We start from the raw sequence: 27,522 nt of genomic DNA, 5'->3' as shown, positions 1-27,522 counted from the left end.
TGTGGAGTTTTTCATCAAGAAATTCCCCTGTCTGTTCAGTGGCGGTGATAGTGACATAGACAGTCTTGAGAGTGAATTCGCTCACTACCAGGCAGACGCCTCCATAGCTACAATTGCTACTGAGACAGTGAGAGTGGATGAGCAGTGGCATCGGATTTCACAGCTCACAGATCCCTGCACTGGTGCCAAGAAGTAACCTAATTTGAGCAAAGTGATGAAGGGAATCTTGGTCATTCCTCATTCGAACGCATCATGTGAGCGGGCACTCAGTCTTGTACGGAAGAATCATACTGAATTTCGTCCCAATTTGAGTGTCAAAACCCTGGAAGCTCTCTTAATTGAAAAACTAGCTCATAACACCCCTTGCTACCAGAGAGAATACAGCAAAGACATAATCAGAAGGGCTAAAAGAGCCACACAGCTGTCACTCAGCAAAGCTGCCATGGAAAAAGCAAGCAGCAGTAGTACCAGCCAGTAAGGTAAGAAAAATATTGCTTCTTTTGTGCTTTTTGTTAATCTTTGATTGTCCCCTAACTTACTAATATTAACATACATGTAACATTAAAAAGTGCACAATTTTCCCCTTTTTTGTTCAAAAAGTGGGAATTCTTAACATGTTAAATGCTCCAAAATAGGGCTCAGAGGGCACGAGAGAGCGTCTAGAACCCCAGAGCTTCCAGGGCCCTAAGGCGGGCCCTGGACCCCGCCGCAAGGGTCGAGCGCTCCGCGCTCGAGATGTGCGCTTCGCGCACATTATTTGGTGTCGGTTGAAAATCCTCCCTAATTCTGATTTCCAAAAGTTGGCATCTCTGGAAGCGGCGTTGTGGTTGGTGGTTGATGTTGTGGTTGTGGTGGTAATCATGGCGGTTGGTCCAAAATAAAGATAGCAAAAGAAAAACGGCTATCCTGAAGAGTCGCAGCACGCATAAATGACATGTATTCCCACTAGACAACGGGTTTGGGCCTAACTACACATGTACTTACCGAGATACCTCACCTAAGGGACCTGAATGGTGGTTTGCGAATTTGGTAGCCACAACAATATATATATATATATATATATATATATATATATATATATATATATATATATATATATATATATATATATATATATATATATATATATATATATATATATATATATATATATATATATTTACCCCAATCGACCCCATTCCCAACCACTCCTTTTTTTTTCTGCTCACCTGGAACATAGTTCCGGGAAACTGATGGGATAGCGCGTCGTCTGTCCATCCATCCACAAATACTTGCAACTACTTCTCAGAAACTACACTTGCAATTCTGATGAAACTTCACCACAACCTTCATCACCCGTGATGTACCAAAGTTTGTTTGTGTTCACTAAAGAACACAATGTGTTCTCTGGTGATCAATAAGGCCTCCGCCTCCTAAACAGAAACTCAACGTCGTCTCATTACAGTGTATTAAGGGTGATTTATAAGACAGCTTCAGTCACGCTAAACTTCTGGATTGTTTTTTCAACAATATTTAAAATCATTATTTTATTAGAATTGAAGTATACACCTGAACCCTGCGCGGGGTATCGTATTCTATGAACTCTATAGTTGTCTAAGATCTTGGTTTAGGCAGAATGGTTGTGGGTACCATATGTTTTGTGATGTTGGGGTGTCATGAGCCCATTACTCAATATGACAAGTTTCAGGCCTATTTGGGTCCTATTAATATTTTGAAACTTTGATGTGTTGTGTCAAGTGAAGACTCAAAATCTCAACTCTCGACACTCTGCCAGAATATCGAAATCTCGCCCTGTTTTCAAGGTGCTAATGCAGGAAAGGCAGTGAAATTACTGATGATTGAGAACGTGAGACGCCACACATGTCAGCTTTTCAAATTTAACTTTACATGTTTTTCAGGATTGGTTTATATGGGAATGCTCCCATATCATCCCGATCACTTCTTCATTCTCTGTCCCTTACAGGTGACCAACCTTTCCTTATTGAGACACACACACCTATTAGGGTGGTCCAAAAATAAAAATAAACCAATGTCACCCACAGGGTGACCCGTATCTTGCCAAAAGGTGACCACGTGTGACTTCTTTAAGGTCACACTGAGGTGAACAGAGCTGCTATCCACCAGGAGCGACTCCTTGAGGAATATCTGCCTACGAGAGATTCCGATGAGAATCGTTCTACAGAGTAACCATGAAAAATATGCTTTGGCCTCATAACGTCACCAAATGACGTCATAATGTCTCAAGCTTGACATATCTAGAAAGTACTCAGCGAGGTGTTCAATTTGAGGTACTACACGATATGGTTCCTAAAACTTGAAAATTTGACCTTGGGGTCAAATATGTTTGACCTGAGGCGGTAACCATGAAGGTCAAGGCCAATCGCCACCAAAAATTAATCAGCTGAGCGCCAGACCATGAACTATATTCCCATGAAGTTTGAAGACGATCCGATCAAAATTACTCAAAAAATAAGGGTTTCGTCGACTCCCCTGATTTGCGACAAAGTGACCTTGACCTTTGACCTTGACCTTCAAAATTTTATGCGCTGAAAGGGACCTCTATAGGCCTCTGATATGCGAAGTTACAAAAATTTCCAATGATAACTGTGCTCTGCAGAGTGATTTATACGTGATTACAGACCAAAAAAAAAAAAAACGTATGAAGGTCAAGGCCAATCGCCACCAAAAATTAATCAGCTGAGCGCCAGACCATCAACTATATTCCCATGAAGTTTGAAGACGATCCGATCAAAATTACTCAAAAAATAAGGGTTTCGTCGACTCCCCTGATTTGCGCCAAAGTGAGCTTGACCTTTGACCTTGACCTTCAAAATTTTGTGCACTGAAAGGGACCTCAAAAGGCCTCTGATATACGAAGTTACAAAAATTTCCAATGATAACTGTGCTCTGCAGAATTTTTTATATGTGATTACAGACAAACAAAAAAAGCAAAAAAAAACATACAAGCTGACTAACAACATATCTTGCAAAAACTTCGTTTTGGCAAGATAAAAAAGTTGAAATACATTTCTCCACAAGCCAGCCCTTGTTCCACGTGGATAACTGATTACATATCTAAAATTTTTGCTCAATGAAACAATATTTAGGAGTCGCTTACATTTTTTTGATTTATTATTATTATTTTTCGTGTCTGCCCCAATTATATGTGTTATCCGGAATGAATAGTAAGAAAACAAGCCGCATCATGCAATACATATCATCCAGAACTGGAAACATCATAACCCACAGCTAATATTGCAGAAAACAAACGAAATCATGTAATGTGTGTGAATCAGAACTGGACTTCAATATGGAATCACTTCATCCATGCACTTTCTGTGGGCTCAGGACATGCTTTTCAATGCTCGTGGACAAGGCGTAGTAGGTACTGCTTGTGTGAGGGATTGGTTGTAGGCATGAATCCGGGCGATCCCCCTTTCTGCAGTGTCATTCACCACTCAAAGCTACATGGCTTCTCCCTTCTTGGTGTTTAAAGTGCGATCCATGCTCCACTGTGTTGAATCTTTTCCCCAGGAATGCTTTTGCTTCTTGCTTTCCGTTGGTCATTCAAGATCTGGATGTTTAGGAGACTGTTTCAAGCTTACTGGTCGCGTGGAAAGAGGACTCTGTGATATCAGCATCTTTGTTGTTCGAGTGCACTTTAGGGCATGGTTCACTACTGCTCCGCTCCTCACGATGACCTTAACATCCCACAACATCTTAAGTATGAGAAGCTGCATACTTTGCAAAGTCCTAGCCGCAGCTGGGAATAATTGATTTGGTGAATGCCGATTGGTTTTTCCTTCCAATTACGGTTGAGAGGTGTGATTCGGCCTTTGGTGTGTAATATATAATATAACATGGTCCAGCCAATCTAACCCGTGTTGATGTTTTGATTGACTTTTCATGTGTAGTCCACTGGTGTACAAGTTGATGAGCCTTCCACTTCCTCATTGACAGGGGCTCAGATCATTGATTTGATGGTGCTGGTAATAGACGTGACAAAAGGCATGCAGACACAGTCGGCTGAATGCCTGCTCATCGGAGAGATAACCTGTCCCAAAATGGTGGTTGTACTCAATAAGACGGACCTGCTTCCAGGCGTGAAGCGCCAGGCCCTCGTGGAGAAAATGACTCGCAAGATGCAGAAAACGCTGATGAACACCAGGTGATAAGCACCACTCACTCTTGCTCCTAACTTTCAGCTCCACACACAGACACAATCATGTCAGGTTGTTTCTTGTATTCTTATGATCGGTGGTTACCTGCAGGTTTAAGGGGGCTCCCATCATTTCCATCGCTGCTAAGCCAGGTGGAGCAGATGGTCCTGTAAACCAGAGTCCAGAAGGCATATCACAGCTCTCCGAGGTAAATTCTGATTTATATACTTATCGTTGCAAAACGTCTGTCTAATGATGAATGGAACGAGTTCTTAGAAATTCACGAGGTAACTTTGTACATTTGAGACGTGGAACCTCCAGCTTGCCCTCCTCAGAAGCACACCCAGCTGTTGGCAGATTGTTAGACATTGGAAGCCTTATATAATTATTTTCGTCCAATTCTTTCACAATTTTACAATTTTCTTTTAAAACATTATTGTTCTGGTAGTTTTGGGTATATATATATATATATATATATATATATATATATATATATATATATATATATATATATATATATATTTCCAAAGCACTTACTTTCTCCATTTGCCATACGTGCAACCCATTGAGAAGTGACGATGCCCCCATTCAACCCCCTGTACATGTGCAGCTGCTATTGGCACAGGTGGAACTTCCACAGCGTGATGCCAAGGGGCCCTTTCTCATGGCCGTGGACCACTGCTTCCTAGTGCGTGGCCAGGGTACAGTCATGACTGGCACGGTGCTTTCTGGAGGCCTGTCACTTCATGATACCATTGAGATCCCAGCGCTTAAGGTGCACATGTTGTCTCTTTCTGTTGGTTATCATGTTTGCTTGAGCCATCGCCACCTTGAACACTCCAACTTCACAATATTTAAGCTGAATAAGAAAATAAAAATCTTTCTTTCCGCTTCCTGAACCGATCTGAGGAAAAAAAGTCCCTCACCCTATGTGGGCAGATTTCACCGTAAGAATGACTGTGTCAGAGCTGTGAGGCCTTGCAACATGTTTTCAGCAGAAACCGATCTGATTAAAGATGGCATCTTGTGTGGGAATTTCAGGTAGAAATGCATCTCAGAACAACAGCTTATTTGCATTATTGTACATGAATGACGCAAATTCTTTACTTGAATGTATATCGTGTTGCGCCGCTCCCACTGTCATGGGTATTACAACTTACTTTTTTATGCCTCCGCACAAAGGGTGCTGGAGGCATTATGTTTCCGGGTTGTCCATCCGTTCGTCCGTCCGGATTTTCGTTTACATGATAACTCAAGAAGCAAATTGTAGAATTTCATCAAACTTGGTAAAAAGGTAAAGTATGACAGGGCAATTAAGTGATTCGATTTTGGGCCAGATGTGATAAAGGTCAAGGTCAAACTCTGAAATTTTATTGTTTATGCCCTAACTCAATAAATATTGGACAGAATTTCATCAAACTTAATACAAAGGTAAAGTTAGACAGGGCAATTAACTGATTAGATTTTGGGCCAGATATGATAAAGGTCAAGGGTCAAATATGTCAATACTCAAGTGTTTGTGCGGGAAAGCGGAAGCATACCCGTCGACTGCGTGCAGTCAAATTACTCGAGTTTATTTTTGTCATGGTATTTTACTTGCACTTATTGTCGTGGCATGATTTCATGCTTTTAACTGGCTATGATCAACGGTGCATCGCCACTGCTGCCGAGTATGGGGGCACCACTAATGCAGTGCCCCCATTGCCAGTTTACTGCTACTCATTTCGCCGACCTCAGAAGGATGACAGGCTGAATCAACCTCGCCTGGTGTTCATTCAGCAGATGACAGGGCTTGAACTCAGGACCCTAAGATCCCAAGCCCACCACCCTAACTACTCCGGCTGAATGAACACCACGTTCATGGGTATTATAAGTAATGAAATACCTCGATTATCTTCATGAAAATCGTCGATTTAACATGAAAATTGTAGGTATCGCTGGACAGAATGAGTTGAAAATGGTGGTTATACACAGGGTGTTGGATTTCAGCAATTAAAAAATAAAAATAAAAAAATTCAGGGTTGGAGGAACACCCCAAATCTCTCTATCTAAATGTGCATCTTGTCGCTCCACCTAGTGGAAGCCGGCATTACAACTCGTAGCTAGAGTGACATCGATGTCGCTAGAGTCGTAGCTAGAGTGATCGAGTAGGGATCACAAATCCCCATGCTTACGATCTGAAGCAAAGTTGCAAGATGACAAAATGTTCCACCAGGAATGACCCAATATCAAATTTTGAGTGAACAAAAAAAACAACTTTGTTTTGACCCCTGTGACCGTAAGTCCCCACACCCTGGGGTATGGACCCGGGGGTCGTTACACGTTTCATGCATCCCCCATGTTGATTGCATATCCTGCAAAAAATATTTTAATAATAAGTGTGGGAAATAAGCCATCCACAAGAAGGGGTTCTTTGGTAGTGTAGTAAATTTCAACATTTCTTTCCTGACGTCGTGATGCATTGAAATAAGATTTTTTTTTTCTTTTCTTTTCCTAAAGCACAGCAAGCCTCTGAATGTCTCTGCACCTTTCTCATGACAGGTTACCAAAAAGGTAAAAACACTCCAGATGTTTCGGCAGCCCGTGGAACACGCGATCCAAGGGGATCGGTTGGGTGTCTGTGTAACGCAGTTCGACCCTGGCACGCTTGAACGCGGCCTAGTTTGCTCGCCCGGCTCTTTGCTGTGCCTTTACGCCGCCATCGCGGCTGTACAGAGAGTCCCTTACTTTCGCGGTACCCTTCGCACACGCACCAGCTTCCACACCACCATCAGCCATGACACGGTGCTTGCTCGTGCCACGTTCTTTGCCACTGCTCACGATCTGCCCGGTGCAGATTTGGATGCTGTGGAGTTCGATTTTTCCAGGGATTATCAGTACGTGGAGGAATACGGTGAAGGAAAAGATGCATCCGATCAGGTATTTAACTCCAAACTTTCAACGCTTGATTTGTTTATTGGAGATCAATGGTGATCGTTGAAAGAGAAATTCCTTTACTTCAGTTATTATTTTCATCTTGTGTGTTGAGGCACAAGCAGAAGGCATCCCAGCTCTTCAAGGACACATGAGTTCTGGCAAAACTCCCAAAATTCATGCTCACAAAATACCTTCCTCATTTTTTTTATTTTACAGAACTACACTCTGATCAATCCCACTCTTCCCACAAGAGGCTGATCAATCTCAATCCCACCCCAGGGCTTCATAGTGATGTGCACCACCTTCTGATATCACCACCCCCCTCCCCTTCCCTATCCCAAGCCGCAATCTTTTCAACTCCCATTAACCCTCCCCAATCCCAATCAATGACTTCTACGTTTCTGTCTTTCCTCTCTTCCTCTCTTTACTCTTTACCTGTTCCTTAACTTCCTTGTTGCAATTGCTTGTTGCCCCACTCTCAAGAAGGTGCCTGACAACCTCCGTCACCTCGCTCTTCCAAAAGCCTAGACCTTTGTTTGCAAAAGTTTTTTTTTTTTTTTTCCTCTCGTGAAATTACGTTTGGCAGTAAGACGATTCACTGTATAGTCCAAGAGCATTAGGTCAAAATAGGCCCTAACCTGGACATTTTTGGTAACAAGCTGATTTTTTCAGGATAGGTCCAGGAATATGTCTAGAATAACATACTAAAAGTCCTCATAAATCCTCCTTGAGCGTTTTCCGCAATCCAAGATGGCGTCCAAAATGGCCGCCTCTTCTGTTTTTCTCATAACTTTGCAAGCAGGTTTCCCCAAAACACACTTTAAATGTCTACATATATGTTTTGAAGTATGAGGAACTCATTAGAATACATCTTAAGAGATGCTGAAGCACGCAAGTACCAATAAGACCTCTTGAGTTCTTCCAAAAGTCCAGGCAGAAGCAGACGCCGACACCCTGATTGTCTCCACAGCACTAGCACTGGCAGAGTCAGAACATGTGCCAGTTGCTGTCGTTGGTACGGACACAGACTTACTGGTAATGCTAGTTGCTCGGGCAACCTCTTCCACAGATGTGTACATGCTATGCCGCAGTAATCCTGTCACGGTCTTCAACATTCATGAGATTCAGCATGCCATAGGGGACACAAGAAATCACTTGATGTTTCTTCATGCTGTGACGGGATGTGACACGGTCTCTGCGATCTATCGTCAGGGCAAGCGTAAAGCTTTCAACATGGTGCACAAGAAGCGGGACTACGACTTGCTGGATACCTTCACAAACAGTGGATGCACCCATGATGAGGTGGAAAAAGCTGGGGAAGGCTTCATTCTTAAGCTTTATGGAGCCAGCAGTTTTGAATCTCTTGATGACTACCGTCACATCGCATACAAACGGGCAATCGGTCGCAGTTCCCTGAGTTCATCCTTTCAGCTAGAAAGTCTACCTCCAACTAGTGCTGCAGCAAAGCAACATTCATATCGCGCCTATCTTACCGTCCAGGAATGGATGGGTAACTCCTTATCTCCAACAGAATGGGGCTGGCGATTTCAGGACGGGACTCTTACCCCGGTAGAAACAGACATTGCTGTTGTACCTGACACTTTGCTGAACATGGTGGCATGTGGGTGTAAACCAGATGGTTGCAGAAGCATGACATGTAGCTGCAAGAAACTTGGGCTCTTTTGTACCTCAATGTGCAGTAAATGCAGTGGTCTCAATTGCAAGAATACAGCACCAACTCTTATAGATGCCGACGATGATATTACCCCAACTTCAGAGGACATCAACATTGAAGATACAGCATCCGACGATGAAGACAATGACTGATGCAACTAGGTGTGTGCATGCGTAAGGTAAAGATTCATCTGAAACTTTTGAGGTTTGAATCTCTAGCATGATCTTGTTTTGAATGTCTTTGCCTCTTGAAACAGGCTAAAACAGCAGTGTGTTGATAAGTGGCGGACATTTTGAGCACCATTTGAATTTCAGAAAGAACTTCAGCGGTTTTATTGTTTCCTTTGTACTTCAAAGTATCTGAATGAGTTCCTTATTTCTCAAGACATAATATATTTAGAGATTTAAAGTGCATATTGAGGTAACTTAGTCACAGGGTCATGAGAAAAACAGGAAATTGCAACCATCTTTGGTGCCATTTTGGATTTTGGGACTAGTTCAAGTAGTTTTATTGGTATATATATATAGTGTATTGAGTTCCTTATGCTTCAAAACATATGTGTAGACATTTAAAATGTGTTATAGGTAAACCTACTTGCAAAGTTATGAGAAAAACAGGAAATGGCGGCCATTTTGGACGCCATTTTGGATTGCGGAAAACGCTCAAGGAGGATTCATGAGGACTTTTAGTATGTTATTTCACACACATTCCTGGACCTTTCCTGAAAAAATCAGCTTGTTACCAAAAATGTCCAGGTTAAACCCTAATGCTCTTGGACTAGTAAGCATGATCACATCTCAGCTGACAAGTCTTGCACTACATTCTCAGCAGCGACTGACGCAACTAAAAGTGGTGTCTTGTTTGGTGCAGCAGGAGATACATCTCTGATCACACGATCCTTTGGAGGGGACGGTTTTACATTTCAAATACGTGGTTTCTTTCTGAACTGTAGGCCTTGGGGCTAGTACTCTGGACGTACTGTGCACGTATTACGTGCATGTATTTGAATTGACCATCATGCTTCATTCTCACATTTCTTGGTCTGTTACCAACCGTTGTGGTCGTAACTCCATGGAACCTGCATGAATGCTGAGCCCACAATAAGGTCGTCATGATTTTGGTGTTTGTTAAAAGTATGGATACTTGTTTGTGGCAGTTCATGGTCAGTTTGTTTCATTGTGAAAAGGAATATTTAATTGTACCACTCGAACCTCTTTTACACTCGACTGCTGGTCCTGTAAGTTTTCCATCACTTGGTTTGGTGTAAGGGGCTACCTATTGATTACATATGCGCAGGGGAGTCAGGTGGTCAGACCGTCTCCTTTTTGGAGGAGGAGGGATCAAAGGCTTCACCATATTTGCACACGAGTAGGGATCAAAAACAGATTGGTCCAAATCGATTGAAATTGCATTGCTTCTCAACTTTGTTTCCACTGCGCTTCGGTTTTGTGACATTGGAGGTGAAAAATCTAATTGTGTGAGAGTGTTAAATGCGACCCTGATGTGTTCAACGTGCATCATTTTAATTACACCACCAAATTAGTCGTCTAACCTTACATACACACTAGGTGGCAGCATAACCCGACAGAACTCGCAAGTCGCACCAAGAAGCAAAACTGATGTTTGTTTGTTATTTAGGTAGGGTCCGATTTAATGGCTGGTGCTTGTGCCGCCGTTGATAAACCTGATGCTTGATGAAGAAACGCTCTTTAGTGATCCTCTTTCTCACCAATTATCAAAGATGACAACTCGAGAATTCACGGAACACATTACCCCGCGCAGTCTTGAGAAACAAGGACATGTGTGGCCGGTGGGGTCTGCGAGCGGCAAATTTGATCGGTCGAGACGACGTAAAATGCCCTCGTATTTTGTCCGAGTACTGCAAAACGGGAGGGTTTTGAAAGTTCCAGAATGGTGATTGGTGTTCTCCAGTGTTCAAGTGTACAATTCAATTGAAATTCTAAATATTTTAAAGGTTGTTGAATTTTTTTTTTGAAGTTTACCGCCGTTGGTGCATCGTCTCTTCCACCACCTTATTTAACGCATTACATTAGTTTGTCGCGCCTGTTGTTTGTGTCCTTTATGATGTCCATAAAAACAGCAAGTTTCCTGTTTGGAATGATTTTCAATGTTGTTTGACTACCAGACAGGTAGACGAGTAAAAACATCATCTCGCTCTTCTCGATGCATGCACAACTGGGACAAGTTCAGAGCCAAAGCACAGTTAAACTACAGGTTAATTTTCTGATTTGTGTTCAGAAGGTAACATTCAATTAAAATCGAGTTGTTCCTCGATCATAAACTCAACCAGTTGCTTAACCCTGTTTTTTGCTTCGTATGCGTGGGGTAATAAACCACAGCTCACTTTGCATTGAACGATAGTTCTTTTGAAATGTATAAAGTCCATGTAATATTGTAATGGTTGGTTTGCTGACTCTCAGAATGATTCAGATAAGATTTGCTTATCCCACGTCGACAGTTTTACAAAAGCTGGTCCCAGGACACTTGTTATTATTTGTTAGCTTCACCCTTTCTCGAAGGTACTGGAGAAGCTATTGTAATTGGTCTGTGTATCAGCGAGTGAGTCGTCACTACTTCTCAGACCTACGGTAAACGATATACAGTACGCTGGTGAGATTCTTCATTGTTAAATGCTTTGTCTTGGTTTTTTTTTTTCTTCTTCTCTTCTTTTCTTGTCTTCTACTCAGGCCAGTAATGGAAGTTCTGCTGCTGCTGGTCATGCTGACCGGCCGTATTGGGTCTTGCTGGAGTTTGTGCGACCAGTGACGTGCCCTCGCAGGTGTAAGGTGATTGCGTCCCGCTTGGACACAGACGTCCACGCCAATGCTTGTCGTCTAGCTTTTCACGGTGTGCTGCTGGTGGGGTTTGAGGAGCAAGACTATGCCACTCTGTGCCTACCGAAACTGCGAATCTACAAAGAGAAGCACAAAGAAGGAATTGCTGAAAGGGTAAACGGATTCATTACCTTAATCATGCAGTGCATTTATGCTTTTTCTTAATTGACCGATTAACAGCAGCTCACTCAAGGAGCCTCGGAGATCTCCTGGAAATAGAGACTAGGCTGGATGGTGAACTCCCCTCCCATGCTTGGTCTGATGAAGAATTGGAATTTTTGATTGGTGTTCCCTTGTCAAAGGCCTCATCTTGCAAAATGCAGTCATCTCGTGACAACAAACAGTTTTGAAACAATGTTTCCATAGAGTGCTTGTTGTGTTGAAACTCACTCTCCATAGTCCCCGGCGCACATCCACGATCTGAATTTGATTTTAATTCCACCATTTTAACTTGAATATTGCAATCTTCGAAGGCTCTTTGGAGGTCCTTGTGCTTGCGCGCAGTGTTACTTGCAGGGCAAGGACGTATCCCTACCAGGGGTGTAGCCTTGAAAGGAGTTGTAAGCCTAATGGAAAATTTTTGCCAGGCCTGAAGGTGCCGAGCTCTAGCGGGCTTCGAGGGCATGCTCTCCCGGGGAAATGTTTGAACCCGAGATTCTCACAGATGTTTTCCTCCTGTTTTTTTTTTTTTTCCTGGCACCTTCTTGTGTTTGGGATGCTCCTCAAGCTTCCTGTTGCAGAAATTTGTTGTTTTTGTTGTTTGTTTATTTTTCAAATGAAAATTCAAATTTGCACAGAGGCCTTTTAAGTATGGTGATAAGACAGTATAATCATTGAAATAAGTACACTGCCTCCCTGCCCCCAACATGTGCATATTTAGAATTTGAAAATGAATATTTATCTTGCCAAAACGAAGTTTTGCAAGATATGTTAGTCAGCTTGTATGTTTTTTTTTTTGTTTTTTTTTTTGTCTGTAATCACGTATAAAAAAATTCTGCAGAGCACAGTTATCATCGGAAATTTTTGTAACTTCACATATCAGAGGCCTATAGAGGTCCCTTTCAGTGCACAAAATTTTGAAGGTCAAGGTCAAAGGTCAAGGTCACTTTGTCGCAAATCAGGGGAGTCGACGAAACCCTTATTTTTTGAGTAATTTTGATCGGATCGTCTTCAAACTTCATGGGAATATAGTTCATGGTCTGGCGCTCAGCTGATTAATTTTTGGTGGCGATTGGCCTTGACCTTCATGGTTAGCGCCTCAGGTCAAACATATTTGACCCCAAGGTCAAATTTTCAAGTTTTCGGAACCATATCGTGTAGTACCTCAAATTGAACACCTCGATGAGTGCTTTCTAGATATGTCAAGCTTGAGACATTATAACGTCATTTGGTGACGTTATGAGGCAAAAGCATATTTTTCATGGTTACTCTGTAGAACGATTCTCATCGGAATCTCTCGTAGGCAGATATTCCTCAAGGAGTCGCTCCTGGTGGATAGCAGCTCTGTTCACCTCAGTGTGACCTTAAAGAAGTCACACGTGGTCACCTTTTGGCAAGATACGGTCACCCTGCGGGTGACATTGGTTTATTTTTTTCTTTTTCATGATGGCATAAAACGCTCTTTCTGTCAAAACCATGGTAAAAAGCAGTATCAAAAAGAAGGGCACTCGGTAGAGCACATACCTCCGCCATGCAATGCGTGATCCACGACAACATATCAGGCCCAATTCATTTTTGAGATATCGTGCTATATATCGTTTTTGTCCCTATCTCTCAATGGTGAAGAATCACTTTGAAAATTAAATAATTCTCGTGTCCAGGTCCTGATTCAGATCTTCACCAAAATCGAATCTTTTCTTCCTCGTCACACCTGTCCACAAAATTTCATCCGCATCCGTCCATAACTTTTTGAGATATCGTGCGATGTATCGTTTTTGGCCCTTTCTCTCAATGTTGAAGAATCACTTCAACATTCCAGTTGCCCGATCCGGATTAGGATCTTCACCAAAATCCAATGAATTCATCCTTGTCACACACCCAACCTGTCCACCAAGCTTCGGCCAAATATGTCCATAACTTTTTTGAGATATCCTGCTCAGAGACAAACAGACATACGGACAGATAAACAGGGGTGAAAACACAAGCTATCAAGCGCTGAAACCAATGGAGTGAAGGAGCTCTTGGCAAGTTCACAAAATAAGGCGTAGCATCTTCGGAGCAACGTCGAACAAGTGCCTGACCTTGTGAAGATTGGCAAATGTGTGAACACGATGTTCAAAGCCAAGTTAAATGGATGTAAACGATACATTGTGGCACAGAAATGCGATGATTGGCTGAGCAGGTGCTCTGTATTAATTTGACAATCTCGGATTTGAAAATCCTTGTTTTGTTTTGTTTTCTTTTCCCTTATATTCCCCCTCTTGTTCGTCTTATCAAATTTATCTGACCGAGTGTGCATCTTAATGAGAGTATGACATACAAAGAAACAAACAAACAAACAAAAAGTGTTCCAATTTAAGATTTGTATTGGTGGCAAATTTGAAAATTGTACTCAGATAGAAAACAAGGATGGGAGTCCTCAGTGAGGACACTGTTCCAAACCGTATCTTAACAAGCTCAAATGAGCTAAGATCCTCATCCTCTTAATAATGACGTCATAAAAAAACGAATATGACGTCATTTTGATGTATCAGGTTTGCGATAAATTATAATCTGTGCTAATGCCCGGCTTGATTCCCGCAAACAAAATTCAAACAGCTTGCCTAGTTTCGGAGATAATGGTATAGGCGATTTCCATTAGCGGCGATATTATGACGTCAATTTTTTTTTTCTAGGAAGAATTTCCAAAATCGGAAATGGTCACTGCCTGCGCGTGGGCTTTCTGCATATACATGGCAAGTTTCACGAAGATCCGATGAAAACTCTGGGTTGTGAAACAAAAATGTCAAAAATAGGAATGACGTCATAAAAATTGATACGACGTCATAATGATGTGTCATATGTGCGGTAATTCATCTCTGCTAATGCCCTGTTCGATTCCCGCAAACAGAATTCAAAAAGCTTGCCGAGTTTCGGAGATAATTTTTTCGCCGATTTTCATTAGCGGAGATATTTTGACATAATAACTTTTTTCTAGGAGGAATTTTCAAAATTGGAGATGGTAACTGTCTGCGCAGGGAATTTTTACATATGTATGCCAAGTTTCAGGAAGTTTCGATGAAAACTGTAGGCTGTGAAACAAAAAAGTCCACAAGAAGAGGATGAAGAACAACAATGTGAGTAAGACTTAGAGATCCTCCACGAGGATCTAAAAATGTGACGTGTAGATTTTGCTTTAAAATTACTAAATAAATAAAGGTTGTAGAAAGGTGAAGGGTATTCAGGACTTATTCATTTATAATTTGAGGTGGTATGTTGGCAGTGGTGATGGTAAAGTGTGTATAAATAAATATTTCAAAGTTTTGTATCGAAATAAGTACAAATCTGAAGGATTATTTTTGGTTCCCGAAAGCATATACAGTCCTGTAAATTAAAAGAAAATTGGTGAAATTTGAAAATAAACTGGTGTGTCTCATGACGTTTGGCTCCGATGCCAAAATCGTTTGAGGTGTCTCACACCCAGAAGTTATTGCATTTATGTATTCTAATATGAAAGAAATCCATCCCGTCACGTCAGAGCGAAGGCGCCGGCCGGACAGACTGACAGACATCACCCAAGATTTGAACCCCATGCACTGCTCGGTGCTAATAAGTATGAAAACATCAAAGTGAGATGAAGCGTGCGATCGTTGAACAGATTTTGAACACGAAGGAGCATTGACAGGTCATGGTCATAAAATACGAGCTGTATTTACTGACCATGACCATAAAGATCGGTCAAAGCACCAGTTTCCCTGATATGTGTGGACGTGAAGTTAATGAATGGCAGGCAATAGGAATACTGTATCACATCAAAGGTTATCCAAGGACATGAGTTCAGGCAGCTCGGATTGGAAAAGGCAAACGAACAACTTTCAAACCTCATTTTCAGACATTTCGTGGATGGACTAACTTTCTTCAAAGAAACCCTGACTGCAAGTCGGTCACAAACTGCTTTAAAACGACTCGTACATTCATTCCACCAGCTGGAACCAGTTCCAAGATGATGATGACCACGAGTCACAGGCGGTTTCCTTGTTAATTCAACCCTTTTGCTACAATTTTCTACCGCACTTTGAATGAAATGTCAATGAATCAAATGCCAAGAAATGCGATTCCCTGAGCGGCCTCAAATAATATTTCCCCAATATCTGTGAATGATTCGTCAGCCCACTATAATTCGGTGCCAAGGAGGTGAGACTTGAGATGTCGATACGGATAATCTTTCAAGCCAGGTCATAGCTTTAGGGTGGGTGGTTCAGAAGTTCACATCCGTATGCCACCTGGGGAGCTTTTGTGGACAATGAATCGTTCATGAACGTGATGGAAATAATGATTTGTATCCCATTCGGTAGAATGTTATTTCTTGGGAATCGATTCACAAAAGTTTCGGAACACCAGCATATCGAGTTTACGAGCCGCACAATGGCACAGAGTCTTTCATATAATCTGTCACGTTGGCTTCTCGGCACCTTTTGAGCCACTCCTTGTACATGTGGATTGATACGCGTCAGTGCAACATGAGGTTTACAGCTTTTTGGCTTGGCTCGCAGCTACTGAAGGCATCCTATTGCCTATCGCTCGCTGCATGCATGCCATACCACTTCCAAAGTGCTGGCGTTATCTCGTGCTTAGAAACCCACTTTTCTGCTGTGGTGTCAGTATCAGCATTTTAAATCTTTTGTGTGATTTCCTCATAGGAAGTCTATGCCTTTGGTCATTTTGATATTTTGTTCGCTTTGCTTCTTGTTTGTTTGTCACTGGTTCTTATCTCCTTGGTGAGATGTTTAAATATGGCACGAGGCCTCTTACAATGAATGCCCGGCTGAGACTTTCGGAATGAAATTTTGCATCAATAATGGGAATAAAAAAAGTATGCGGTATTGACCTAATTTTTGACCTTCACCTACTTTTAAGGTCATGACATAATTATAGACACTTTAACGTTTTCACCAAAACTCCGACTGAGGTTTGTTGATCAGAATGGAATTGCCCTCTCTAGATAGCCTCGAGTAAGGTACATTTACGCTTGTAATTTACATCATACCCCTCCAGGTTAAAGGCCAAGGTCAAAGGGCAGTTTGAAATAAATGAATAAATAAACCAAAAACGCTCTTGTATCATAATAGTGTACCGACCTGCATTGAAGTTGTGCACCTAATATTTGATTGGTCCTTGACCTACTTTTTTTTTTTTTGGATTGTGACGTAATTAACAAAATAACTTTTTGATGAAAACTTGAATAATTTTCCTTTGATTTTCATGATGTTGGGACTTTTGGATGGAAAGTCGATGGGGACACATTTTCTTACTTTACACTCTATCCCTCAATGTTGAATGCCAAAGTGATATGGCGGTCCGAACGCAGGTGCCAGGAGGAGGCTTACCTTTGGCGATCGCTTTGTGATGGCCGATACCTAGTTCCGAAATGAAGTTGTACTTTTTGAAACGCGCTTCTTCTTGAAATGCATCATAAGCATCTTGGAGATCGTCTGTTGATTAAAATCGCAACAATTTATGTCAAATGTCAGATGCTGTTTTTCATGGGGAACTTTTTGGGGGAGGGGAGGTCAGACAGTTTGTGCTCCTTTCCACTCGACGTTGCTTATTTAGGAATGTTTTGTTAAACACCAGATTTGTTTTTAATTGTCTTTTGTATCTGACTGATCTACCACCCTTTGCTTCTATTTATTTATTTATTTATTTATTTATTTATTTATTTATTTTTGCTGTGAACTTTATGAAGAAATCAAATTCTGTGACAAATGATTGTCCAGTATTTTGAATGCGTTTTCAGCGATTTATTTCTTTCTTTATTTCTATATTATTTTATTTTATGAATGCGTGGACCGTTTGTCTCCACAACGCACACATTTTGCCAAGGACAAAGGTCCACACATTTTGCAGGCAAGTGTAATTTCATGAAACTGATCTGGTTTCGAAACTGGATCAGTCTCACATCCCTCAACGTGGAAAGTTCCAGCCAAAGAATAGTTTGCACTCAGTCGTTGTGACATTTCCAAACTAGAACGGTACTCGGTAGAGAGCATAACTCCACCAGGCTGAACAGTTTACGTCTTGTATCCCACTGATACGCCGGATCTGGATCTGGACCTGAACCAAAATCTAATTGGATTGTTCTTGTCACCTACCCAAATCATCCACCAAGTTTTGTCATAATCAATCAACGGCGTTTTGAGATGTTTTTAGCCGCATCTCTCAATGGTGAAGAATCACTTTAAAAATTTGTGTCTCCCGATCCAGAACTTGATGAACACCGAAATTGAATCGATTCGTCCGTTTCTCACACCCAACCTGTCCACCAATTTTCGGCCGAATCTGTCCATAAATGTTTGAGATGTTCTTCTCGCAGACAAACAGGGGTGAAAACATAACCTTCGTCCAAGTTCGGTGGCGGAGGTAACGAGCGAACCGAACGGGGTGCATTTGGACACGCTGCTCTCTGCTGCTGCCCCAGCAGTCTGCTCGTTGCCACAGTTGTCTACGATGCGTTTGCTAAAAGAGCCCGAGATGCCATACTCCATCCACCGCTTGTATTTGTTCGGTGATTTCTGGATGACGTCCATCTATCGGACATAGCCTTAAAGAGCACATCTGGTGACGCCAAAATAAGCCTGCACTATGGATCGTGTTTCCCAGAAAGCATCCGCACTGCTGGATGGGAAACCGGAGCTTTGCTGAGCACCATAAACTTTGTTTTTGAAATGCAAAGGAGATAATGGCCCATGGTAAAGATTTGTCCTTGAACATCGTTTGGAACTGCACAAGTCGTTTTATTTATTTTATTCCTGAATCCATTTTTCCAAATCTAATGAAAAGAGCTCCTATAGTTTATCTTTTCCTCTTTCTTTGTTTGTCTCGATGCATCTTATTATTGTTTCTTTTTCATGCGCATTATGTTTACCCTTCTGTTTTGTGTTTACCACAGTTTACCACAGAGCCTTTAGCATGTCAGGTTTACCAGGTGGTTTATTGTTTGTCTTACTTTCATAATATGGAATCTTGGATTGAATGTGGAATCGTTTTTTTTTTTAATGGGGAAACTGTGGATTGTAGTGATATGTTTTGTACACAATGAGGAATATAGGCCCGTCTGCAAATTTACTGATTGTTCAAAACTCAATCTTCAGAGCCATGGTGCCATCAAGGGAAATATGGGGGGGGGGGGGGAATACGTCAGGCAGGGTACGCAACATGCAGCATTCTTTATTACCTCCACCACCGAGGGTGGATGGAGGTTATCCCCCCCCCCCCCCCCGTTTGTTTGTCTGTCTTTCTGTGAGCAAGATATCTCAAACAATTATGGACAGATTCAGACAAAAATTGGTGGATGGGTTTGGTGTGTGACAAGGATGAATTGACTGGATTTTATTGAAGATCTGGATGTACGAGAATTCTTCAAGTGATTCTTCACCATTGAGACATACAGCTAAAAACGATATCGAGCATGATATCTCAAAAAGATGTGGATGGATTATAACAAAACTTGATGGATGGGTTAATAAAAGGACAAAAGGCAAGATCTGCGTCTGGATCGATCAGTGGGATACAAAAGGTAAAGTGTTCTGCCTGGCAGAGGTATGTGCTCTACCAAGTGCCGTTTTAGTTAATCCTATGTTTTTAGATGTGACACAAGTCAATTGAATGAGGTTTCACATGGAACTCAGTGTGTTTTTTTTCTTCTTCTGGTAACCCCTCTCCCCCCCTTTCCCCCCCCCCCACATCCGACCCACTTTGCTTACAAAGCAAAGTTTAGCATTACTTGTCTTTGTGTCAACTGATTTAATATTTGAGGATCCTCTTGAATGTGCGACAATCTTCTTTCATGTGGCTGAAATGCTCGTATTACAGTGTTTTGTGACTCGTAATGCCCTTCAAAGATTTCTGATAAACCAGAAGTTAGATGCTGGCTGCATCCATCTTTAGCTTTTATGGTATCAGAATGCAAACGTCTACAAACGGGTGTTTGTTTGTTGTATTCTTAGCAGATGAATTGTCAACAACTATACTTTATATCTCGTAAACAGGCAAATGGCGAGCATGAGGTTATCGGGCGAGCACTGTTCAAGAAGGAAACTAACATCTCCTTGTTTATTGGGCTCCATGTCAGCCTCTCTACGGGTGAGCGCGGTGTCATCGAGGGAAGTTTTGGGCAAAGCGGGAAGTTCAAGATGCGTATTCCTGGTGAGTCACACCGCCTCTGACCCCATTAAGGTTGCTTTTAACGCATCAGCTTAGGCTCTGCTATCAAAGCTGTTTTTGGAAATGATTGAAAAATTGCTGATTGCTCAACTCCTTTGTTCTTCGCTTCTTCCATTTATAGAACTGCCTTCCAGAAGCCATTCTTTCCTACTCTCTCCTTTAGCGCATCAAGCAGGCAGTGCTCAGTTACCTTATGTCATCCCCCATCCTGACCCACGATCTTTACTACACCGCATTAACCTTTCCTAACCCAACCATCTTATTGCTGATATCAGTTTGTCTGTCTGTCTGTCTGTCTGTCTGTCTGTCTGTGTGTGTGTGTGTGTCTCTCTCTCTCTCTCTCTCTCTCTCTCTCTATCTCTCTCTCTCTCTCTCTCTCTCTCTCTCTCTCTCTCTCTCTCTCTCTCTCTCTCTCTCTCTCTCTCTCTCTCTCTCTCTCTCTCTCTGTCTTTTGCTCCATCGTGTGTGTGAGAGACACGGAGGGAGACCGACCACGGTGTGTTGAGGAAGTCCTAAGCCGGTAGCCTGGTATGGCAGCCGAGGAGGTTGTTTTGTGGGTTTTATCTCTCACTCATTGTGACCATGTTATTTTGTATTTGACTTTAATTGATTGATATCTTGATGTTTGTGAAACGCCTTATTCTCTCCGTAAAGTTTTTAACTTGTCTTCTCGAGTTAGAATCACGGGTGAATGTTTCCTCATTGAGATGTTTGAGTCATTAACTCGTAAACACAGGTGAGTTTGCGTCCCTCTCAGCGAGGTGCAACTTAATGATGTACTTTCCACCATAGGTGACATCGTTGGATCACATAACATTCGTGCTGCCTCTCTCATGAATACGAAGTTTGACGTGTTTGTGTCGGAGTAGCACATGGTAGCAACCGTCATTGAGCAAGGACTGTTCATCGAACTGAACACTTTGTGTGCTCACTTTGCAGGCCCCAACAGTTAAAGTTAATATCAGTAATATCCTGAAAGAGATTAGAGACTGTAAGGTGGTGGCAGGGGAGAGTGAAGCTCGACAGCATCGATTGGTGGTCTGTAGGATGATTTTGGAGGTGAGGTTGAGGAAGAGAGTGAGGGCTGAACCAAGGACCAGATGGTGGAAGCTGAAGGAGGAAGAATGTTGCGTGGAATTTAGGGAGGAGGTGAGACAGGTGTTGGATGGTGGTAAAGAGGGGTGGGATGATTGGGCAATGACAGCAGAAGTGGTGAGGGAGTTCGCTAAGAAGGTATTGGTGTGACATCTGGACAGAGGAAGGAAGATAAGGAGACTTGGTGGTGGAACGAGGAAGTACAGGAAAGTATAAGGAAGAAGGGGTTGGCGAAAAAGAAGTGGGATAATCAGAGAGATGAAGAAAGTAGGCAGGAGTACAAGGAGTGGCGGCGAAAGGCAAAAAGAGAGGTGGCAAAGGCCAATGAAAAGGCATATGACGAGCTGTATGAGAAGTTGGATACAAAAGAAGGGGAAAAGGATTTATACCGATTGGCAAGACAGAGGGACCGAGCTGGGAAGGATGTGCTGCAGGTTCGGGTGATAAAGGACGCAAATGGGAATGTGCTGACGAGCGAGGAGAGTGTGTTGAGAAGGTGGATGGACTACTTTCAGGAGCTGATGAATGAAGAAAATGAGAGAGGGAGGGAGAGAGAGGTTGAGAGAGTGAGAGGTTGAGAGAGTGAGAGGTTGAGAGAGTGAGAGGTTGAGAGAGTGAGAGGTTGAGAGAGTGAGAGGTTGAGAGAGTGAGAGGTTGAGAGAGTGAGAGGTTGAGAGAGTGAGAGGTTGAGAGAGTGAGAGGTTGAGAGAGTGAGAGGTTGAGAGAGTGAGAGGTTGAGAGAGTGAGAGTGAGAGGTTGAGAGAGTGAGAGGTTGAGAGAGTGAGAGGTTGAGAGAGTGAGAGGTTGAGAGAGTGAGAGGTTGAGAGAGTGAGAGGTTGAGAGAGTGAGAGGTTGAGAGAGTGAGAGGTTGAGAGAGTGAGAGGTTGAGAGGTTGAGAGGTTGAGAGAGTGAGAGGTTGAGAGAGTGAGAGGTCGAGATCGAGATCTCGTGAATCAGGAAGGATGAAGTGAGGACTGCTATGAAGAGGATGAAAAGTGGAAAGGCGGTTGGCCCAGATGACATACCAGTGGAGGCATGGAAGTGCTTAGGAGAGGTGGCAGTGGGGTTGTTAACCAGATTGTTTAATAAATTCTTGGAAAGTGAGAGGATGCCGGAGGAGTGGAGATTAAGTGTACTGGTTCCGATTTTCAAGAACAAGGGTGATGTGCAGAGCTGTGGAAATTACAGAGGGATAAAGTTGTTAAGCCACACCATGAAGTTGTGGGAAAGAGTAGTGGAAGCTTGGTTGAGAAGAGAGGTGACGATTTGTGAGCAGCAGTATGGGTTTATGCCAGGAAAGAGCACCACTGATGCAATGTTTGCTTTGAGAATGTTGATGGAGAAGTATAGGGAAGGCCAAAAGGAGTTACATTGTTTATTTGTGGATTTAGAGAAAGCTTATGATAGGGTGCCAAGGGAGGAGTTGTGGCATTGTATGAGGAAGTCGGGAGTGGTGGAGAAGTATGTGAGGATAGTGCAGGATATGTATGAGGACAGTGTGACAGCGGTGAAGTGTGCGGTAGGAATGACGGACCGGTTTAAAGTAGAAGTGGAATTGCACCAAGGATCGACTCTGAGCACTTTCTTGTTTGCAGTGGTGATGGACAGGTTGACGGACGAGATCAGACTGAAGTCTCCATGGACTATGATGTTCGCGGATGACATCATGATCTGTAGGGAGAGTAGGGAGCAGGCTGAGGAGAGCCTTGAGAGGTGGAGGTATGCACTGGAGAGAAGGGGAATGATCGTCAGTCAGAGTAAGACGGAGTACATGTGCGTAAATGAGAGGGAGGGTGGTGGTATGGTGCGGTTGCAAGGAGTTGAGGTGGGGAAGGTGGATGGGTTTAAATACTTGGGATCAACTGTCTAAAGTAACGGAGAGTGTGGGAGAGAAGTGAAAAAGAGAGTGCAGGCAGGATGGAGTGGGTGGAGAAGAGTTGCAGGAGTGATTTGTGACAGAAGGGTAGCTGCAAGAGTTAAGGGGAAAGTATTGTTACGTTTGAGGGGGGGGTATGCATTCAAAGGGTAATTAGGTTGTTTAATTAGGTATGCCATGCTGTTCGAGTTTACCAGGATCTCGATGTAATAAGTAGCAATTCAGTGGTGATAAGTTGGCTAGTAAATGTTCATTTCTTCAAGGGGGAGATGATAATTGTCACGTAATTAGATAGGGACACGGGATAGGGTAAGTGTGTCTGCGTAAATCCCTTTTTGGTATTCTCTGGAGACTGGCCGTGACGTCACAGGACAGTGCAGCGGATGGCTCCGCCCCGTGATCATGATTGGCGGAAGGCGATGGCGGTGGGCCAATAAACGGCTCGATTGGGAGTGACGAGGACGAAGGATAAAAAGGTTCTGTTCGGGGTCGAAAAGGAAGAAGAAGAAGATTACAACCAGAACGATCGTGTTTTTTTGGTGTGGAAGCTGTGGCGGCAGAGAGCGTCCTGGTTGTTGTGCTGAATCGATCGTGTTCTTGATCGTGTCTGGGAGCCTTGCCGAGCCTCGTGCCTCACTTTGGTTGGCTCTGGGGTTCTGCTGACTCGGAGTGCGGGGTCGGGCGGCGGGCGGACCTGCCTCCCTCTCCTGCTCGCGGCTTGGCGTCGGAGCTGGTTCCCTGGCGGCTGTGGGCGGACTTGGGCCAGGACCAGGAGGTCGACAGCACGCGGTTTCTCCTGCCCCCCCTGGCGAGAGCAAGGCCGGCTCGTCCGACGCCGATCCAGGGACAGTTGCGTCCACACCACGGTCCAGCCTGACCACCAGAAATAGCTACTGTGTGTGTGTGTGTGTGTGTGTGTGTGTGTGTGTGTGTGTGTGTGTGTGTGTGTGTGTGTGTGTGTGTGTGTGTGTGTGTGTGTGTGTGTGTGTGCTTGGCGCCTTAGAGGGGTTGAGATCTGTATATTCATTGGAATTGTCTGTGTTTTTCCCCACGCCCGATCCCACACCATCCCGCCGAATCGCCCCGGATCCCTCTTCTTGCCGAGTCTTGTTATTTCTGGTAATAATAAAAACAAATAAACATCATCAACTCAGTGAAAAGTGACTCGTGCCACCTTCCTCGTCCCGTTTGCGGTAGAGCGATTAGAACCGCCATGTTTGGGTTATAAACAAATAAATCGCCTCCATCGTTTCGGCTCATTCTACGTTGGCGGGACTGTTCAAGTCCCGTGGACGTCACATTGGTGTCAGGAGTGGGATGTTCGAACCCCTCTAAATTATATACCAGGATTAAAATCTTGCCACGAATTGGAATATAAAATTATTACAGAAAAGCGCGCGAGCGCGGGAAAAATTTGGCGGGATTTTTCAAATTTAAATTAATTGGCGGCAAACGGGACTTCTGCACCATGGCGGATGTGCAGATGTTTGAGGAGGAAGGCCACGTGTCTGGCAGCGAGTCGGGGGAAGAGGGGAGAGACGGGGGTAGGGTTGGAACCTCCCCCGTTCCGAGCGTGGACCATGCTTCATTGCCCGTAACGGGGCCGGCAGCGCCGGAAACCGGTGCGATGACGATCCAGACACTGTTTAAACGTTTAATAGCGGACATGACGGTACAAATGGCAAATCAATTCGTGACACAGAGGGCAGAAATGACGGCACAAATGGAAAATCAATTTGTGACACAGAGGGCAGAAATGACGGCACAGGGGGCAGAAATGACGGCACAAATGGAAAATCAATTCGTGACACAGAGGGCAGAAATGACGGCACAGAGGGCAGAAATGACGGCACAGAGGGCAGAAATGACGGCACAAATGGAAAATCAATTCGTGACACAGAGGGCAGAAATGACGGCACAGAGGGCAGAAATGACGGCACAAATGGCAAAAATTACGGCACAGGGGGCAGAAATGACAGATCAATTGGGGGTAATGGGGGTACAGTTGAGTGCACGGATTGATTTAATGAGGGATGAATTGGGGGAAAAGATGGAAAAAATGAAAACTGAGATGCAGGAGTGTGTGGATGTTAAATTGGGAGAAATACAAAGTAAATTCGAGGATAGATTGGAGGAAACAAAGGTAGAAATTACATTGGAGGGGGAAAATATACGGAAAAAATTGGTAGATAAAATTGATGCAACGAACATTCGGGTTGATAAAGTGGATGAAAGCCTGGAACGTCATCGTGCCTGTGTGGATGCTCGTATGCAGCTGCAAGTTGAAGAGTGGGGAGAGCTGAGGAAGCAAGGGATGAATTTGGCGGAGGAGGTAAAAGGATTGGAGGCTCGTTTGGACGAACAAGATAAAATTATGAGCCAAGATGAAGTCTTGGATAAAGGCCTGGTAGAGCCGTCTTTTGTAAGTAGAGTGGCCGAGTTGGTTGAGGAGCAGCTACAAACTCGCGACGGAGCCTTGGAGGAGGTTGTGCGGGCCCAGAAGATCCTGCGGGAAAAGGTGAATCGGTCCATTCAACGTTTGGAACAGGAGGCAAAATTGACCCATGAGACCCTCACCACAAAACATCTTTGGCCACAGTGGGCTCCGAAATTGGATACGCAGCCACAAGGGTGTTTGATCCCTGGGCTGGATTCGGACAAGGGAGAAACTGAGAAGCGGGCCACCGTAAAAGTGATCCCCCTGGTAAATTTCGATGGGTCAGAGAGCGTTGAAGCTTTTCTGACGCAATTTGAGTGCATTTCCCGACTAAATGGGTGGAATGAGCAGGAACGTACAGGGAATTTGGTGGCAACGTTGCGGGGACCAGCCGCAGATGTGTTAAACGTGATCGCGGAGGGGATGTTGACCAGCTCCCACATTTGCGAGGCGTTGAGCCGTCGGTTTGGGTTCGCGGCAAACTGTGATCTGGTGCGGGCTCAGCTCCAGCACCGCAGATTAAAGCCGGGTGAGACAGTGCAGGAGCTGGCACAGGACATTTACCAATCAGTCAGGATCGCGTATCGGGACCTTACAGTGGAGGCGTGGGACAGACTGGCACTAGAGAAATTTTTAGCTGCTCTTCCGGACCCTGAGGTCCGAGCGCTAGTGGAGCTACAGGATCCACCCACCGTTCACCGAGCAGCTGAGTGCGCAGCCAGGCTGGCCTCGTGGAGGCCGCCGGGTCGGGTGCCCGAGAGGCCATCGGTGACGGTCCGACAGGCGGAGATCCAGGATCAAGGAGAGGGGCTGGGAGAAATTGGCATTACCCAAATGTTTCAGGAAATTTGCCAGAAACTGTCGAGTTTGATAAAGGGTAATCCGGTAGTTAGTGCGCCAAAGCGGCGGGGTCCAGCCCAGCCAATAGAGCAATTCGATTATGGCCGAGGGGGTCCGGAACCGGAAGAGACATTTCACCGATACTCACGGGGGCCTTTTATGGGGAGTTGTTTCCGGTGCGGGCGAAGAGGACACATGCAACGATATTGCCGGTACCCGGCGATGGAGGGACTCTCCAATAGACTTTTAGACTCGGAGAGTGTGAATCCTCCTGCTGAACCGCCAGGTCTATCCGAGATGCCCTTTCATAGGTCGGGTCCGGAGATCACTGTCGGGGGTCCGGGAGACTAGATCGGGCTGAGCATATATGGCCATGCACGGCTGGTGAGATTGTGGCGAAGTGCCCTCCTTTGGTGGAAAAAAATGAATTGTGGGAAAATTGGCATGGGTTTGTAAGTTCTGCTGGGTTTTAGAGTGACAATCGGGACAGTGGGTAATTGGAAACAAAGCGGGCACGAGTGGCTGTCCAATGGCTGGTGCATGGATCGGGTGAGAAGTGCTGTGTGAGTTGTTTTAAGTGAAGAAGTGAAATGTATGGTGCACACATTGTTTTTTTATTGGGCATGGTGTGGTAACAGGGAAGGTCATGGTCGGTGAAGTGTTAGAAATGCAGGTGTCACATGTAAGGCCGATGGGGTGGGGGAGTCATGTGGGTTTTGTGGGTGGGGATGATGTGCTTGTCCACAGGGATTGCTAAAGCTCACGGTGAGCGTGAATTGCGACCCCCCTTCAAGGAGATTCACCACCTGGTGGCTAATGGTGACAGTGTCTGGAGGCAACTGGGAGAGGGTCTGGTTGGGCGACCAAGGCGGGTAGGACCTTGGCGACCCAGGAGGGCCAGAGGAGCCAGTGAGACCCCTTCCAGAGTGTTGTACGGGATTAGAGCTGATGGCTACCAGGGGGGAGGGAATCAAAGGGAGCGGGGCAGAGAAACGTCTGGGTTGGACTAAAGCTTACCTGTGGGCATGGTTGCACCTGAGATGCCCCCATCATCTTGTGGTAACCCACCCCACGGCCATGACGGGATTCAGCCTGCATGATTAAAATGAGGACCATGACCTAGAAATGTGATGATGACCATGGTGTGAGTGTTGTGAAGATGTGCGAGTCCCACCCGATCCCGCACAACTTGACAGGTGCAGCAAGGGCATGATGTCCGCATAATTTTGGGGCAAGCAAATTTGAAAATTGGCTCCCCAGGTAACGCTGGGTCTATTAGCATCCACTGGGGGAGGCGGTCAAGTGTA

At 44.1% G+C, this 27,522-nt stretch overlaps 1 protein-coding gene across 5 annotated transcripts in view; it reads left to right on the top strand.

Moving 5' to 3' along the window:
- EEFSEC (eukaryotic elongation factor, selenocysteine-tRNA specific) overlaps positions 1-27,522 on the top strand; it is a 55,767-nt gene that overhangs the window by 15,817 nt on the left and 12,428 nt on the right. For all 5 annotated transcript variants that reach the window (XM_085864213.1, XM_085864212.1, XM_085864216.1 and 2 more), the window contains exons 3-8: positions 3,961-4,168; positions 4,272-4,368; positions 4,771-4,935; positions 6,702-7,079; positions 11,460-11,720; positions 19,793-19,949. In XM_085864213.1, the coding sequence (XP_085720339.1) occupies positions 3,961-4,168; positions 4,272-4,368; positions 4,771-4,935; positions 6,702-7,079; positions 11,460-11,720; positions 19,793-19,949 (1,266 nt within the window). The remainder of the gene's footprint in view (positions 1-3,960; positions 4,169-4,271; positions 4,369-4,770; positions 4,936-6,701; positions 7,080-11,459; positions 11,721-19,792; positions 19,950-27,522) is intronic.

This window comes from Eptatretus burgeri, chromosome 18 (genome assembly GCF_056783735.1).
Source record: "Eptatretus burgeri isolate ZD-2024b chromosome 18, Ebu_testis_v1, whole genome shotgun sequence".
Taxonomy (NCBI): domain Eukaryota; kingdom Metazoa; phylum Chordata; class Myxini; order Myxiniformes; family Myxinidae; genus Eptatretus; species Eptatretus burgeri.
Note: the sequence above shows the minus strand (reverse complement) of the source record. Positions and strands in the feature narration are given on the sequence as shown.